Source organism: Chiroxiphia lanceolata, chromosome 5 (assembly GCF_009829145.1).
Source record: "Chiroxiphia lanceolata isolate bChiLan1 chromosome 5, bChiLan1.pri, whole genome shotgun sequence".
Lineage (NCBI taxonomy): Eukaryota > Metazoa > Chordata > Aves > Passeriformes > Pipridae > Chiroxiphia > Chiroxiphia lanceolata.
In genome coordinates, this window is record NC_045641.1 from 20,354,383 (window position 1) to 20,370,823 (window position 16,441).

Below are 16,441 nucleotides of genomic sequence, written 5' to 3' on the forward strand. Positions count from 1 at the left end.
GGGATTAACAGGCTTACAGTCAGGATCATTATCTGGACAAGAAAAAAAAAGAGATCTAAGGTAAAAGATACCTTAGAGATTATGTCTGGTTATACTTTTTGTTCAAGTATAAGAAAATGATACATTGAAATTATTATTCTTCTTCCCAAGATACCATGCTGCAGCTGAGTCAAGACTTACTGGAAGAGCTACAAGATGAAGTGTTCCTACACAGTTCAAAACTAGACAAATCTGAATGGTCACTTACAGTCTTTTATGAATCCTTTCCTAATTTCAGAGTGTAAAATGTCAGCACATAACAAAAACAGGTTCTAGAAGGCAAGATCAAGCAAAGGTGGCAAGAGGCCTGCATGATGAATGCAGAATTGCTAGGGAAACTGAAAACACAAAAAAGAAGTGTACATGAGGTGGAAGCAGAATCAGGTCATCCAGCTGGAATGTGGAGACACTGTCCAAGTGTGCAGAGATGGAATTTGGAAAGGTGAAGTCCACTTGGTCCTGAACCCGGTAAGGGACCTGAAGGTTAACATGAAGGGCTTCTACATGCAAATCAGGAGGATAAAAACCCAGTGAAAACACAGGCAACGGCACAAGGGGCATGGAAAAACCCCCTAAGGTACTCAATATGTCTCCTTTCCATTCATCTTTACTAGTAATATTTTCCAGTGATTTCAGGGACCTATGATTTGGCAAAGTCTGGAGTAAGGAAAACTCACACTCAGTGGAGGAGGATCAGATTAGGGAACATCTAAACACACACAAATTTAACATTTAAATACCCTGATGGGACGCACTCATGAATTCTAAGACAAGTTGGACAATGTCATTGTGAGGCCACTTAATAATATGGTGATTAGGAGATGCTCCTTATGATGGTAAGAAAGCAAATATTGCTCATGTCTTCAAAAGGGTAAGGAAGAAGAGGATCAGTCAGCCACACCTCATTATCTAGGAATGTAATAAGCAAGTAATTCTGGAAACCATTTCCAATAGTTAGAAGGATAAAAAGCTGAGCAACAGCAGTCAGCATGGGTTTACAAAAGGGAAAATCACGCCTCGTTATCCCTTAAAGAGAAGAAACTGAGACAGCCAGGATTGTTTAGCTAGAAAATCATATTTTCTATGTATTCTTTTCCTATATAAGGTGAGAAAAATTTTATCCTGCTATCAAATGATAAATATGTATAGCTTTCCATAATGGTTTGCTAGGAAAAAAGACTTTGAACATCAAAATAACAGTAGACGTGGCAAACCTTTAAGCCTTTCAGCATCTGATATACTAGGAACTGGATTCGGTCTTCAGTTAGTTTCTCATGCTTCATTATCTTACTCAAGTCTGTTCCCATAAATGGCATGACGAGGTAGCTTAAAACAGAACACAAAAAAAGAAAACAAAACCAAACAGATCAACTTGATTAATTTGTCATATAAATTGAAACATAATTGTATGTTATAGTTCAATGACAATATTAAATTATAGACTGTTCCATTTACCAAACAGTTCCTTTATCATCCCCCTGCCCTCCAAGTTTCTCCACGTTTATCTGATTGTCATGAAAAGGTATTGCCCAACCCTGTCACCAATTACAGAAAGTTGCTAGTTATCAGAAGAGTGCAGACTCTGAACTAGCTTAGAAAGAAACTAACAAGAGCCTTGTGATATTTCAAAGACAGCTACACAGAAAACAGACATTCATGCAACACCATGTCTCTCACAATCAAGATCATAGCCTTGAATTCGCAGTAACCAAGGTGCCTAGGTGGTTCATTCAAACAGACAAGGCCAGATGTAACAGAAATAAAGTTGATCAAATTAGGAGGCAACAATAACTGTCATTAATTTTCATCTGGGATCATAAACTGGAATCTTCAATACTTCATAATGGTAAGGGACACCAGCAACAGAAAGCTCCAGAATGCCAAGCTGATATTTCACAGCTAATCTTCACTTAAGATCCAAACCTTGCATGTAGTAAACTCATCCTTCAGAGTTTCTGAACACAGGCAGAGCCAATCACATTTGGTACTTGAGGATACAGTAATCAGTTTTCTTCTGATGAGGACAAGCAGATGCATTTTCATGAAGAGAAGAATTAGATGTGATTGTTGTTTCATAGCTACAGATTTTACTATTTAGATCCAAATGGGTTTCTTCTGGTTAAAACATGCAAATTATAATTCTGATTTCTACTATTAAACCTGCATGAAAAGTGCATTTATTCTACTAGAAATGCAGCTATAAAACAAAATAGAGATTGACTATAAAGACACTGATTTAGTCACTAGGAATTATAGGTAGCATTTCCAACATGTCCTAGGTACCAAGCAGTTTTTTCCCACGACTTTGGGGATCAGGACTCAGGTTCCCAGTCCCAGCATTCACTGACAAGTTCACTAACCTTTGAATACAAAGGATGAGCAATTTAATTCTGTGACTATATAAGGGCAGCACAAACATAGAGAAAGGAACGTTTCTTATCTCTCTCCCAGAATAACACAAAAAATGTTTCCCATCAACAAACCAAGTGCCTTGGAAAATGGAGTTCAACTTCTTTGTTCATGTTCCTGTCTGTTCAGCCTGGAGGAGACTGAGGGGAGACCTCATTGCAGTCTACAACTTCCTTATGAGCAGAAGAGGAGGAGCAGACTCTGATCTGTTCTCTGTGGTGATCAGTGATAGGACCCGAGGGAATGTCTCAGGGGAGAGAGATATAGATTAGATATTAGAAAAAGGTTCCAGAGGATGGTTGGGCACTGGAACAGGTTCCCCAAAGAAGTGGTCACAGCATCAAGCCTGGCAGAGTTCAAGAAGCATTTGGATGATACTCTCAGGCACATGGTGTGACTCCTGAGAATGGTCCTGCGCAGGGCTAAGGGTTGTGATTTGTGTGAATAGACGAAGTTTAAACCAATATATAATCACTAGGTACTGTAAAGAGCAGGAAGAGAAGAAATAAGACTGCAGTTTTACATATGCACGATTTGCTATGTTTACAAAGTGATGACTTCAAATCTCTTACAGTCAAATAGAGAGAAGTCTAGGTGGGTGGAAAAATAACCAAAACGTAAGAGAGGAAAAATCCACTTAACTTTCTGAGTTTGAAAGTTCAAACTGTAGTAATAATTTATAAGCACCATATTGGAATAGGACAACAATGGGATCAAACACTACAAACTCACTTTCAACATTTTGTCTATTACTTAAAACTTTGCAATCTAATTTTTATTATTATTAAAAATATATTTACAATCCACAGTTGGAGTTCTTGAATAATCTGAGGAGGTTAGGCACATGATTAGTAGTTCACTTCAACGAGAAATTGATGCCTAATGCATTTATGTTTCTGTAAGTTTCATTTAAAACTCAAATTCTTACAAAATGAGGAGCAGCAACCCATTCTGGCACAATGTGTATGATACAAGCATGGACAATGCAAGGAATAGCAATGAAGGGGGTGAACAGCAGCTGGTAGAAAAGGACTTAAATTGGTAAAGATTTATGCATTTCTGATTCAGTACACCATTTCAATAAACCAAACATTTAAACCTGAAGGAATTTCAACACAAACATGAGCAGGGAAAGGACTGTTTCTTCATAAAGTAAGCAAGACTTTGCCTTCAATCTTTGTTAATACATTGACTGGTAGAGCAGAGGAGCAGGAGAGAAGAGTGGCAGATTAAGGAGGAACATGTTCACCTCTAGATAGGAGGACTAGAAGTCAGCTAAGAAACCTCAAGTGTCAGACAAGATCAACCTTAGTGACTGGCTCTGTGAAACCACACACCTTGTTTCTGCTGCTTCTACACACAAACCCACTTGAATTTGATCCTTACAGAAGAAGTCACGAACATCTCATAACTAGTCATCAAAAAGTGAGTATCCCTCAAATGCCCTATTTGACCTTTAGTCACAAAAGCTGTTTCTTCACTTTTGTTTTAAATGTACATGCACTTACCTCTGGCTCACCTCTAACAGTTCGCCCATGGGCCTGAAAGCAAATTTTGCCATAGGCTCATTTGTTGCAATTTCAGTAATGAAAATATCTTTTCTACTTGACTTGCACCTCCAAAATTTGGAAGATGATTTTCGGGCCTCATTTAAAACACAGTGCTTCAATGCAAATCCATAAATGTGCATTTTATTACATATGTTACATAAAATGCTAGCACAATAGGCAATATGGACAACATTCCTTTTGGTTCAATCATCAATATGAATACATGCTCTATGTTTTCTGTACTTAATTTTCTACATTTTTCTGTCAGATAGCTTTCTTTGCTAAGATATAAATATGCAAGGTTGTTTTGGAAACATAGCCACATTAGATGAAATCCAGAACAGTTCTACAGGAAATCTACACTAAGCCTAACAGGACTTCTGAGTGCTGTTTCTCTAATGACTCTAATTTATAAGAATTGCAGCAGGATCCACAAGTAAAATGGCAGACTTGCTAAGCGTCTTGTGTCTGAGATGCTGCTAAAAAGTCAGGGAGATGTGGTAGAAGCAATCTGTATCTCTTGCTGTTTCAACCACTGGACTGGGTAAACATCAGGGAGCACAACAGAGCACAGTGCAGATAATCACTAAAAAATTTAGCAGCATCAGCAGTTTTTAATTAATCCTTGAATTAGGACAGACCCCACTGAGATGTGTAATGTAGTAGGCATCACTTTCAGCCTACCTGTTTGGGTTAAGAATTGTCCTATCATTTGAGCAACCTGGGTCTTAGGGTAAAAAAATCAATACTTGAAAGGTGGATTAGGAAATACATCAAACTGCCATTTACTAAGGGCTGAAACAAGTATACACCCTGTAAGACAGGAAACTGGTTCTAATAACACCGTGAAAACCCCAGCCTACCAATTTGGAAGTTGCATGTAAGAGTCATATTAAGATGAAATTCAGAAAAAAAAGTCCATGAAGCAATGATTTTGAAATTCTCTGTTTAAAAAAGTAACAACCCTTCCTCACACACAGGTAACAATGCCCTGCTTCAAAATACAAACAACTCAGAACTTACAAGTCATTAAATTTCTCCAGTGTTACATCTGGTGTGAACACATCCAATATTCCAATGACCTAAAATGACAGAAAAAAAATTAATAACTGATTAAACATAATAAATCCTGAATCATCTAATAAGTGAAGAAATATAATCAAAAACATTTCCACAGTGAAACATTAGCTACAGGTGTAAACATGGCATAAAGAATACCTAAAGTAGTGCCTAGCAACACCAGGATTTGTTATGTGTTAAATTTTATAACTCTGCAGGCTGCTTGACCCTGTGATACAAAAATTAAAAAGTTCAGAGGCTAAGAGTTTTATGTAAGGGGAGACAGCATTCTTAGCACTTTTACTATTGAAGTGTTGAAAACAAACCAGACAAATCAGTCCCTAACATGAAGCACCCATAAGTGCTCTTCACCTATCTGGGCCTGCTGCTTATCAATGAATAACACTTTAAACATCATCTAATTTCAGTAACAGGGTAATTTAGTACATAGACTACAATATATAATTGAGTATGAAGAAAAACTAGAACTAAACTGCTTTTATAGGGGGTAAAAATTAGGAAGATTTACTGCGGCTTATACCTTAGGTTCTCCTTAAGAGCTTTTTTTTTGTCAAACAAAAGCATTCCATCACTCAACAGAGAAATAACAGTCTAGTAAAACAGATTTTCCACCACAGCTTTTCCTATTGCTATGGTTTTCAGACAAACTATACAAACTGACTAAGTGCATTACTCTGGCTGCCAATGCTTCTTTCAAACCCATTAAATACTAGAAAATTAAATATACAGAACTCAATGCTCCAAAAGAAGTAGTTGGAATTGTCTAAAGCCAGACTTCAGTTTTACATGCTGCTTAATCCAGGCAGTACCTAAATAGCAGAGACTTTTAGAGCTGCTTCTTTTCTACCTCTGCCCCTAATTCATGACCATTTCTGTCTGCTCAGAGGAAGCCTCCCAAGCCCCAGAGCGCTCATGGTGCAGTCTGCTGTGCCAGTGAGGTTGTGCAGGGGTTTGCTAGAAGGCAAGCTAAGAGATGAACAGCCTTTATAATCTTGCTCAGCCCTTTCTCCATGGTCGTACTGACATCAGATTATACATCAAGAACTATTGTCCAAAACAGATATCTTTATAAAAAAGAATGTGAAAGTAAAGAGAAGCATGAGCAGAAATGAAAGGAATAAATGCAAAGCTTTTATTATATTTCATTAAAGCAAAGCTTTAAATAAAAATCCCAACTGTGATGAAATTCTTATTGCACATATTTTTAGTCTTTCCACATTCAGGACAAACTACTACAGTTAACCTGGATATTATCAAAATGTCATAATGATGAACAAGGCAAAAAAGCTAATAAAGATGAAGGCGGAAAAGTACAACTCCCTTTCTTTGTAACCGCATATATCCCTGAAAATAGTCGCTAATAATGTTTTCCTGAGGACTGTTATATGAAACCAATTAAAGAAGAATATCTACCATAAAACAATAATTAAACCCACAGAGGATGTAGTTATTATTTGAAGTAATATCTTTAGTGCTAACATTACAATAACATTTTTTTTTTAATGACAATTTTACATAAGGTTTTCCATTTCTCTGTGGAGGCAGGGAGAAAAAAGAGGGGGCAGGACTACAAAGATGTACATAACAACAATAGAGTATAATGCAGCTCTACGGGCATTTCCTGAGGCAGCATGTGTACACACAGAGCATAAACAGCCAGAAAAGTTGTGTTCTCTCTACATATTTAGGTATTACAAAGAAGGAAGTTTGTAGCAGTAATCTTATCCAATATGTATCTTTCCTTATCAAGCCCCATTTTCTCAGAAGTCCTGCTTGTTCTCCTTAAGCAGATATTTCCATGCCCTCATATACCTAAGCAAGAACCATCAGAAAATAACCCCCATCACATCTGAATGTAGCAGTGAAAGACACTTGGACACCACAATATAAAGAAGGGACCCAGAAGAGGATAAAATAGCGTGGCTGCTGTATTACCTCCATCTGCACACTAAGGCATTATGAGGTATCCTCTGTGAAACACAAGAGATGAAGAATATGTTTCCATAAAGAACAAAACACCCCCCAAATACACTAATGAAGTTCACTAACATCTTATTGCGTATCCACTCAAGTAAACAGAGTTTCCAGTAGTTACTTAATGGTGTCTGGTACACTTTTATTTCTGAGGTAAGGTTGCAAACTTATGGATACAAACTTATCATTGCTGCAAATCCTCCGCAGTGAAGGATGCCACTGAGATGAATGCTCAGCTCCTGCTGAAGGGAATTTTAAATAATGAACAAGAAAGCACTTTTAACAGGACGAGGATTTCACAAGACTTCTTTCCTTGCTTTACAAAGCAAGTTTTCTTAAAATCCTGAGATAGATTTTTAGTATCCAAAATGGTAAGACATATTAATAGTTAATCAATTCCAAAATAAAAGCAAAGGACCCATTTCCTTTTCCTCAGTGATCTTTATTTAATAGCTGTGTTTTGGGATTATTTTCCTATACTGGAACAGAGTCATTTATATTTCCATTTAGGCCAGAGATTTCTGGAGCTATATTAAGCACAAGGAGGTACAGGATAAAATAAATCCGCTGAAGAAGATACAACTGCAGCTAGTTATTCAGGAAAAGGGAAAGAACTGGACAAAGAGTAGGCAACTCCCTCCTTTATGATATCATGGAAAATCCTGTGTCTGTCTGAAATGCTCTCAAAGACAGTATTTGTAAAGAAACTTTATGATACTTAAAGATAATGTCCCAGCACAAAAGTAAGTCACCATAAACAATTACAAGAATCAATAATTTTTCATAGTGTTACCTATATGAAATGTAACAGAGATACCTGCAAAACCTTCTATTGATATATTTTTGGTGTTTATAAGGACAGTAACTGACAGCATCAGAGATGGAAGCCTAGCTGAGGAACGAATGCATGAAAAGCACTTGTGGAAACCAGCAGCAGCACTGCTTTTTCAGGGTCTTATTTTTACCCCCATTACTCTTCCAAAAGGCAGTTTCTCAAATAAGTAAGACCACAGAAATGCACCTTATTTCCTACTGTAAATTTGACTGAAAAATAACCTGGATTTCTTCAGCCTGCACTGAAGTATCTTACTCGTTTTTGTCTGAAGAAGAGAGTGTCTCTCCCACAGAATCACAGAACGGTTTGGATTGCAAGGGATATTAAACCTCATTTAGTTTTAACTCCCTGCCATGGGCAGGGACACCTTTCACTAGATCAGGTTGCCCAAAGCCCCATCCAACCTGGTGTTGAACACTTCCAGGGATGGAGCATCTGCAGCTTCTCTGGGCAACCTGTTCAAGTGCCTCACCACCCTAACAGTAAAGAATTTTTTCCTTATGTCTTCCCAGAGCCTCCTCTTCTCCAGGCTCAACAACTCCAACCCTCTCAGCCTTTCTTCATAGGAGAGATGCTCCATGTTCCTGAAATGCAAAACCACAAAACTACCTACCTACTAGTCTAACTTGTTTTCCTCAGGTATGCTTTTACTCAATATATTTGCTTTGAAGATAGTGGGGGGTGGGTGACAGCATCTTCAGCCTTTCTTTAACCTACTGTGCTTATATGTGTGTCCTCTGGCCACCCTGACCAACTCTAACTACTGTCAACAAACAGACAACAATACATTGGTAAGGTGGTTTCTGCCCTTCCCTTCTCAGCTGCCTACTTTTCCAAATACTATTCCAATAGTGCAATGGCGAAGAGTTCCTCATCTCTGTCCCCCCCGTACTTTCATGTATTGGATTACTTGTATTCAAGGACTGAGCCACTACATTTCTGCAAACAAAAGTTTCTGATGTAAGCAGCACTACATCAAGAAAAGACTCCAGTCTTGTATAAATTAATAAGTAAGGTAGGTTAGATCTCTCAATGTAGGTTATGTCTCTCATACAGTAAGTGCTGCTTTCTCTTGCACATGTTATGCATGAAAACACAGTGAAGTTGAGTGGCTTTAGCACTCAGGCTACACATGCAAGTAGATATTTAAGAGAAAGCCTTGCTAGGGTGCACCACACTACATATTAAGCTGCATTAAATTTTCTGCAGGATTAGCTTCAACTTCATGTTCCTGCAGTGTTCTACATCATGGGCACCTGCATCCTTTTACTACATTAAGAACTCTCAAACTTTTTAAAATTTTAACTATCCATGCCAAAGCTTGCACCACAGTCACCATCTTTTCTTCACAGATTACTGATACATGACATGAAAGACTCTTGCTGATGGACCAAGACCTCCTTTCCTTTTCTCCTGCCAGTCAGCACACCGGCAATCACAAGCTGTACCCACAAGCATCAGCACACTCTTCTTTCAAAGGACTCATATATAATACCAGACAGGTTCAAATCCTGTAGACACTCATCTTTATCTCTGGATTGAATGGTAAACCAAAGAGAAGGTTTGGGTTTCAGTGCTGCTTTCCTTATTTTCATTTCATGAAATAAGCTAGACAGTCTGCTTTATTAGTACCCAAGGCTGGGGTGCAAATAAATGGCTATCAGCTGAAGTCCAACCCACGTAAAACACCTGTTCACTAGGTTTGTGAAAATAAGCAGAAATTACAACAGATACCCCTACACTGATTTATTGGCTTTTGAGTACCAAAATAAAAGGACTCTGGTGTCCTGTTATCTTCCTATCTGTGCTAAGCTTTCAGCCTTCAGAGAAGCAGACAGGAGTGTTTCTTCCTTACAGAATTTTGATAGCAATAAACTATCCAGTTATAACTGTATTGTTGCTTTCATAAGGACCCATAAAGAAATTTGCCGTCTCCAGACAGAATTCCTGAATTGCACTTTACTGGTATATGTGTACCCAAAGGATGTGAATTTTTAGCTGGTGCAGTTCTGGAGGACTTACTGTGGGAAACCTCTTCTAACACAATGAGCTCTCATCTGTTAAGTCACCACTCATCTGCAACTCCCTTGTTTGTCTGATTCTCTACACTGCAGACGCTGTTGCTCTTCCAATGCTTATGTCAGGCTAGATGAACCGCAAAAGGTGACAGATTTAAGATTTTCTCAGGCAGGAACATAGAGTGACTCACTATTTTTTCTGGAACCAATTCTTCCCCTGGTTGACACTGTGTAGGTATAAGTAAAAATTCTTTTCAAAATAAAGAATTAAAAACCAGCCAACCTAAAAGTGCATCATCCTCAAAAATATAACTGTAGAGAGACAGACAATTTGGTGTCTGTTGGATATCCAATTCCTTCCAAAAGGGGGAAAAAACTACATGCTTCTCTTAATGCAAAACACAGACTGGTCTTTAGATACGGGAATACACCAGAGAATAATTTCCACTCAGAGCAATGAATGAGAGCATAATATAGAGTACCTTTGAACAAATACTGCAGTGGCCTCTTACACACAGGGTTTCCAGGAAGGGAAAACATCTGTAGAATATTAACTGACCCAAGAAACATTTAACGGGCATTTGTCAGAAATTTTATGCCAGAAACACATTCAGAATTTAATTGGTAGAATTGCGTCAGAATTCCCGTGGGTGCCTATATGTACATGTAGGTATAAACACATGTACACACATGCACGTACCACACTTTGCTAAAATCCACACTCTGTTCTGACATGAGCCACCAGCATGAGCCGCTGCTCTTTTCCTCCTCTTTCCAGTGCCATCTCCCCTCACCAGCTATTCTGCACTCCTGCTGGCGACTTGAAAACTTCTGTTAGCAAACTGGGAGGTGAGCAAGGCAGGGCTGGACTGCTACAAGCAACTTGCAGTTGTTTCAACTGAAGTGGGTATTAAGGTATCACTTCCAGTCCAAATGCATAATAAAATTATTTGCCAAATGAAACTAAAGGCCCTGCACCTCTACTTACTTGCCTGGGTTTAGCTTTGCATGCACAAACATATCTCTTAACTTCAGAAGAATACATAAATACAGAGCTATGCAAATGGTTGAGAGCGAAAGCCAGGGCCAAAGTTAGCATGCTGGCCATATTCTCACTGCTTTTGGTTTTAAGAGCCATAATAGGTATGTCCTAAAGGTCCTCTCTTTAAATGAACTCAAAATGGAAAGAAACAGAGAACAAAAGCAGTATTACTGGAAAAAGAAACTTTCTAAAGGTAAAAAGTCTGTTCTTCTACACAAGATTCAGCAGACGTCAAAGAAATAATCAAGAGCTGCTAAGGCTGTAGTGGGATGAAAACTACAAACTAGCATGATTAAATGAAGGAGAAAAACAACCCCAAGAAATGCATTCTTCATTTTACCTTAGCTGTGTTTATTCCTCATTTTCATACCATTAGGGAATGGTATGTGCCAGCTGTTTATGCAGCTTCAAAGTGAACTGGATCACTGGAAATGAACTTTTCTTTTTGGCAGTGTCTTAGGAATTGATCTGGGTTAGACTACTTCTTGGTAGTAGAAGTAGCTTATAAAGTTTGGGAAACATTTCAGAACCTCTTGAATTAAAAGGCCTACCAAAAAAAATGTGGATATCAGTGCCATTACAGACTGATTTTTCTCCTAACAGCAAGGTCTCATCCTCTTCACACACAGCCTCTGGCCCTGAGCCCTCAACACCATTGCTCCTCCGGATTTGTTTGCAAAATGTTGATGAGAAGTCCCATGCTATCAAGTCTGCACGGTTTATACAGAAATATTCCTCACTGCATTTACTTGAGAACCATTAGGGAGAGCAAAGGTCTAATGAAAGATGGTCATGCCAGCAACCAATCACCTTCTCCTGAAAGACGTCTAAATAGACAAGCAAATTGACTTGTGAATTAGCTTCCTTACAAAGCAAAATACAATTCCAATAAAATTCAGTAGAATGACTCCTATATTTGCTTTTAGAGGACTCCTGGTCATCCTACAACCCTTCCACATTAAAGAGATGAGTGTATTGCTCAAAGGGTCTATAATGGAGGTCATCTAGGCTACTAAGCAGAAGTTTTCCTCCTTTTTTCTTCACTGAAGCACAACACACTAATGAATTATATCACTGTGGCACAGGTTTAATGGTATCTTCTGCTACCTTAATGGAGGATCAGAGGTGCTATTTTTAACACAGTGTGTCAGACCATTACAATTTCTTCCATCATTCTGAATACAGCATAAGGTTAAACAAATTATGATAATGTATTGCTACATGCTTAACACAACACTTCCCTGAAAGCCAAGAAGGGCAGAGATAGTCTATTGAGAGATAATCACAGTGAAACAAACAAAATACCACACTTTTCATAAAAGCCAACATCAAATTCCTCATGATTACAGAAGTAATTTTGAAAGAAAAACCAACAAGAAGAGAGAATTGGATGTAATTTAAACTATCAAGTAAACAGAACCTTGAAACATTTTATATGCTGAAGTAGGAAAAAAGTGAGATGAGGATTTGCACTGTCAGATTAATGTGACATTGGAAAACTATTCCAAGTCTAATCCATAGTGGCAATACCATTAGGCTGGCTATCACATACCACATCCTCTACATACTTAGATTATTAACACCCAAGACAGAGATAACCGTGGTATTGCTATTTTACTGAAGTCTTTAAAAAAATTACTTCAGTTTTATTAAATTTTTTAATAACAGTTGTATCTATAGTACAGCCAGAAAGATAGATAACTGCTATCTATAGAAACATACTATAACATGTTAGCTAGCAAAAAAAAAAAAAAAAAAAAATCAAGAAAGATTCTTCAATCACTGTTCTATTCTACTAATTCCCGTTATAAGGAATTAGATTTTGGATTAGAGATAGGCGCCTACCTGAGTGGAGCCCATGTAAAACTCCATAGCCCAGCTCATGGAAGCGACAATGGTGATGATAGAAAACAGGCAGCTCTCCTGCCACTACTGTACATTTCATTAAAGGTGTGCACAGCACAGTGTGAACTGCTGACGTGAACAGGAAAGGACCTTGCCTTCTGCCTGTAAATCCATCCTTTGATGGAAACAAGAAAGATGGAGACTACTTACAAGAACATATATTGAATAGGACAAGGGGAAATGTCTTAACACTGAAAGACAGTAGGTTTAGATTAGGTATTCAGAATAAATTCTTCCCTGTGAGGGTGGTCAGGCACTGTAACATGCTGTCCAGAGAACTGGTGGATGCTGCATCCCTGGGGTGTTTCAAGGCCAGGTTGGATGGGGCTCTGAGCAACCTGATCTAGTGAAAGGTGTCCCTGCCCATGGCAAGGGGAGTTGGAACTAGATGATCTTTCAGGTCCCTTTCAATCAAACCATTCTACGGTTCTATGATTCTATGAAATATGTAAAAAGAGAGTCTCTGGCAGAGTGGTGGTGGGCCAAAGGGGTGGGGCTGAAAATCCTGATGATGAGCAATACTGCCATTCTGGTTTAATTTTGGGTGGGTGGAATGGCTAAAGGAGTATTCTGAGATCATCTCAGGGACTAAAACTCCTAAAAGGCATTGTCGCTGCTCCTAATTCACCATGGGCAACACAACTGACAGAAGGATGTGAGACTGGGACGGTGGACAGATATTGTCTTGATGGGCTGTACAGTCATGTCAGTCTCATTGTGGATGGGTGGAGTAGCCAGCCTCTGCCTCCATGTTGCTGTGAATCCCTGCAGGCTCATTTATTCAGTCTTTGTTCTCTAATGACTAGATGGTTTATTCAAGGTAAACCTTTTCCTTATTACATAGACCAGACTCTTCTTTCTGTGGCCCAAACTGTTTAAGACTGTAAATCATCCCCTTCCTTCACAAATATTGATTTGTAATTTGTATAGATTGTGCTCATGTTCCCCAGTGACCATTTTCTTCTAGACCCTTTAATTACCAAATGAGTCCATGGTGGAGTTCCAGAGTATTATCCTGATGGGCATACACCACATCAAACTTCCTAGGAGTGGAAAATGCTACCCAACAGATTATTCTGGGAAATGGAAGAAAAATAATCTCAAAATTCTGGACATAGTTATGAGCTTGGCAACTGCACAGGCTGCTCTGCTCTCAAATGTTCAGTAAAGAAAACGCTGAGAGTATTAAAGCCCACACATGAGACAGAAGTTCCCTGCAAACATTAACTCTTTAACATATATAGCAGTGGTTATGAGGCAGTTGCTTTGAAGTAATCAGAGTAAAAGATGCAGATAAAAATGTTACAAGCAGATAGGTTCTTAAGCCTACAGAAAGCTCTGTTTTCTTTCTGGACAGTCAGGATATCCCACAGATTATTCTTCAAACAAATCTAGATATTGTTGGTACTCACAACATTAATACTATAATGTTAAATGGCAGTGACTAGTTATTGTTATTACCAATTTCTCTCATAATTTCTTTCAATCTCTCAGTTTTCTGTGCAGGTGCTCTGAATCTCCCACATGCTCCCAGTCTATGGTCTTATCTCCCACATCCCTGGGACCCTTTTCATACAGAATCCATGCTTTGACTCCACAAAAACTTTTTCTCCTTTATTTTCTTAAACCACTAAACACTATTGGGACTAAGTATCTTTCTCTCAAGTACACTTTCAACACTGCTTTCTATAGCTATTCTTCTTTCCTGTTACATGGGAATTACATGCAGAGCTCTATATCTTATTCTCTGCCTCCCAGTAAAGCAATTTGTTTGGTCATTCATGAACTTTTCCTGTTTCACATTAGTATGAGCCCAAAACTTTCAAATGCTTCATGAACAATAAAAAAAAGACAAAACCCCTCCCCCTTTCTTAAAGGCACACATGTGTGCATCTTCATTCAAGTTCAGAAAAATAAAAAACAAACCAAAGCAGATATGCTGGCAACTTGAGACCCATGCTCTACATTCTCCTGCACCTCACAGGAATGTAGTGATGGTGATTGTAATTTCTGGTCTTTAATCTCTCACTAGCTCTGAGCACAAATTGCACTGTGGTCCTAACCTTTCCCACCCAAACTTTCCCAGATGGAAATTAAGTGGTGTTTCCCACAGGATATTCTACTTTGTGTGAACTGATGTTTGTAGGACAGACAGACAAAAGACAGGCTGAGAGATTCCCAAATTCCAGCTACACATCCGCCCTGTCCAAATCTACATATTTTCTTTGTTTTTAGGATGCTTAAGCTGCGGGTTTGGGGAAGGATATCTGCTAACGACCTAACTCACGTTTTCGTGCTTCATGTGTTTCAAGAGACGCAGTTCTCGGTAAGCTCGCTTGGCAAAGAGTTCAGACTGAAACGGGCGGTACAATTTCTTGATGGCCACTTTAGTACCACTTCTTCCATCGACGGCTGAGCTTTAAGGGAGAAGCAAAGAGTTTTGTGAGCGAGGACCGAAGCAAGCCTGCAAACCCGGCCGGCACTGGGGAGCGGCTTCATCCTGCCCCATGCTGCCTGGCCCTTGGCTCGGAACCACCCGTGCCATGGGGGGAGATCACCTCCCCAAAGCACCTTGTCAGCAGCCGTCTCGTTTCATTCGTTTAAAAGGCTGCCAGACCCTGTGATGAAACTTAGACATTTTCAAAAGCTTTAAACAGGAACATCTGGGAAGGGGAAAAAAAAAAAAAAGGCAAAAAAAAGACAAAAAATCCCACAAACCCCCAAACCCACCACCAACACTGACCCACACCAGGCGTCCCGCCTCAAGGGCTACAACACCCCAGGCTTCGGGGTCGCTGCCGCTCCTGGGTGCCGCGGGCCAGGGTCAGCAGCCGCGGACAGCGCTCCCCAGGCAGGGCTGGGCAGGGCCGGGGCAGCGCCCGGGGCTCTGCTCGCTCCAGGGACGAGAACACGCGCGGGTCGGAGCCCGGAGCGCCTGTCGGTCCCCACGACGGGCCGCGCTCCCCGGCGGCAGAGCCCGGCCCGGGCGGCCAGGTGAGCAGCGGGGCCGGCCCTCAGCCCCCGCGGGGCCGGCCCGGGGCCGGCGCAACAACCGGGGAAAGTTGTCAGGGAGCAACACGCCAGAGGGCCGGGCCGGGCCGGGCCGGGCCGCGTCCCCCGGGCCGGGGCAGAGGTCACCGCCCCCGCCGCCTGTCCCAGGGCTACCCCCGCCGCCCCGCTCACCAGACGGCTCCGTAGGCGCCCGACCCCACCGGCTGCAGGTCCCGGTAGCGGTCTCGCACTTCCCAGAGGGTCTTAGTGATCTCCTGCCGGTAGAAGCCGTTCTTGGGGGAGGACATGGCGCTGCGGGCCCCCACCGGCACCCGCCGACAAAGAGCCCGGGCGGGGGGAGCGGGAGCGGCCAACGCCGCCGAGTCGGGCTGCAGAGAGGGGCTGGGCTTGGGCGAGCGGCACCGCCCCGCCCCGCGCACTCGCCTCGGATCACTCCCGCCGCGACCGGGACCGGCTGTGCTCTTCCTCCCCTCCAGCCCAGGCACCTGGGGCTGTGCTCTGCCGAGGTTGAGAGCGGACGGCGCGGTGTCCCGGCGGCGGCCGAGGGTGCCCGGGCAGGGAGGCAGGTGCCGAGGCT

General features: G+C 40.8%; 1 protein-coding gene across 5 annotated transcripts in view; it reads right to left on the reverse strand.

Annotated features, from left to right (window-relative positions):
* Positions 1–16,234, reverse strand: part of MAPK12 (mitogen-activated protein kinase 12) — a 39,080-nt gene extending 22,846 nt beyond the window's left edge. For 3 of the 5 annotated variants that reach the window (XR_004357324.1, XM_032689256.1, XM_032689255.1), the window contains exons 1-4: positions 16,036–16,234; positions 15,140–15,269; positions 5,022–5,080; positions 1,254–1,365 (exon numbers count right to left, since the gene is read on the reverse strand). Coding sequence is in view for 4 of the 5 variants with exons in the window: in XM_032689256.1 (XP_032545147.1) it covers positions 1,254–1,365; positions 5,022–5,080; positions 15,140–15,269; positions 16,036–16,151 (417 nt within the window). In the remaining variant the exon portion in view is untranslated. Of the gene's footprint in view, positions 1–1,253; positions 1,366–5,021; positions 5,081–15,139; positions 15,270–15,423; positions 15,442–15,595; positions 15,614–16,035 lie in introns of those variants that run through there. The other 2 variants (XM_032689258.1, XM_032689257.1) reach the window with 2 other exon arrangements.
* Positions 16,235–16,441: the final 207 nt, after the last annotated feature.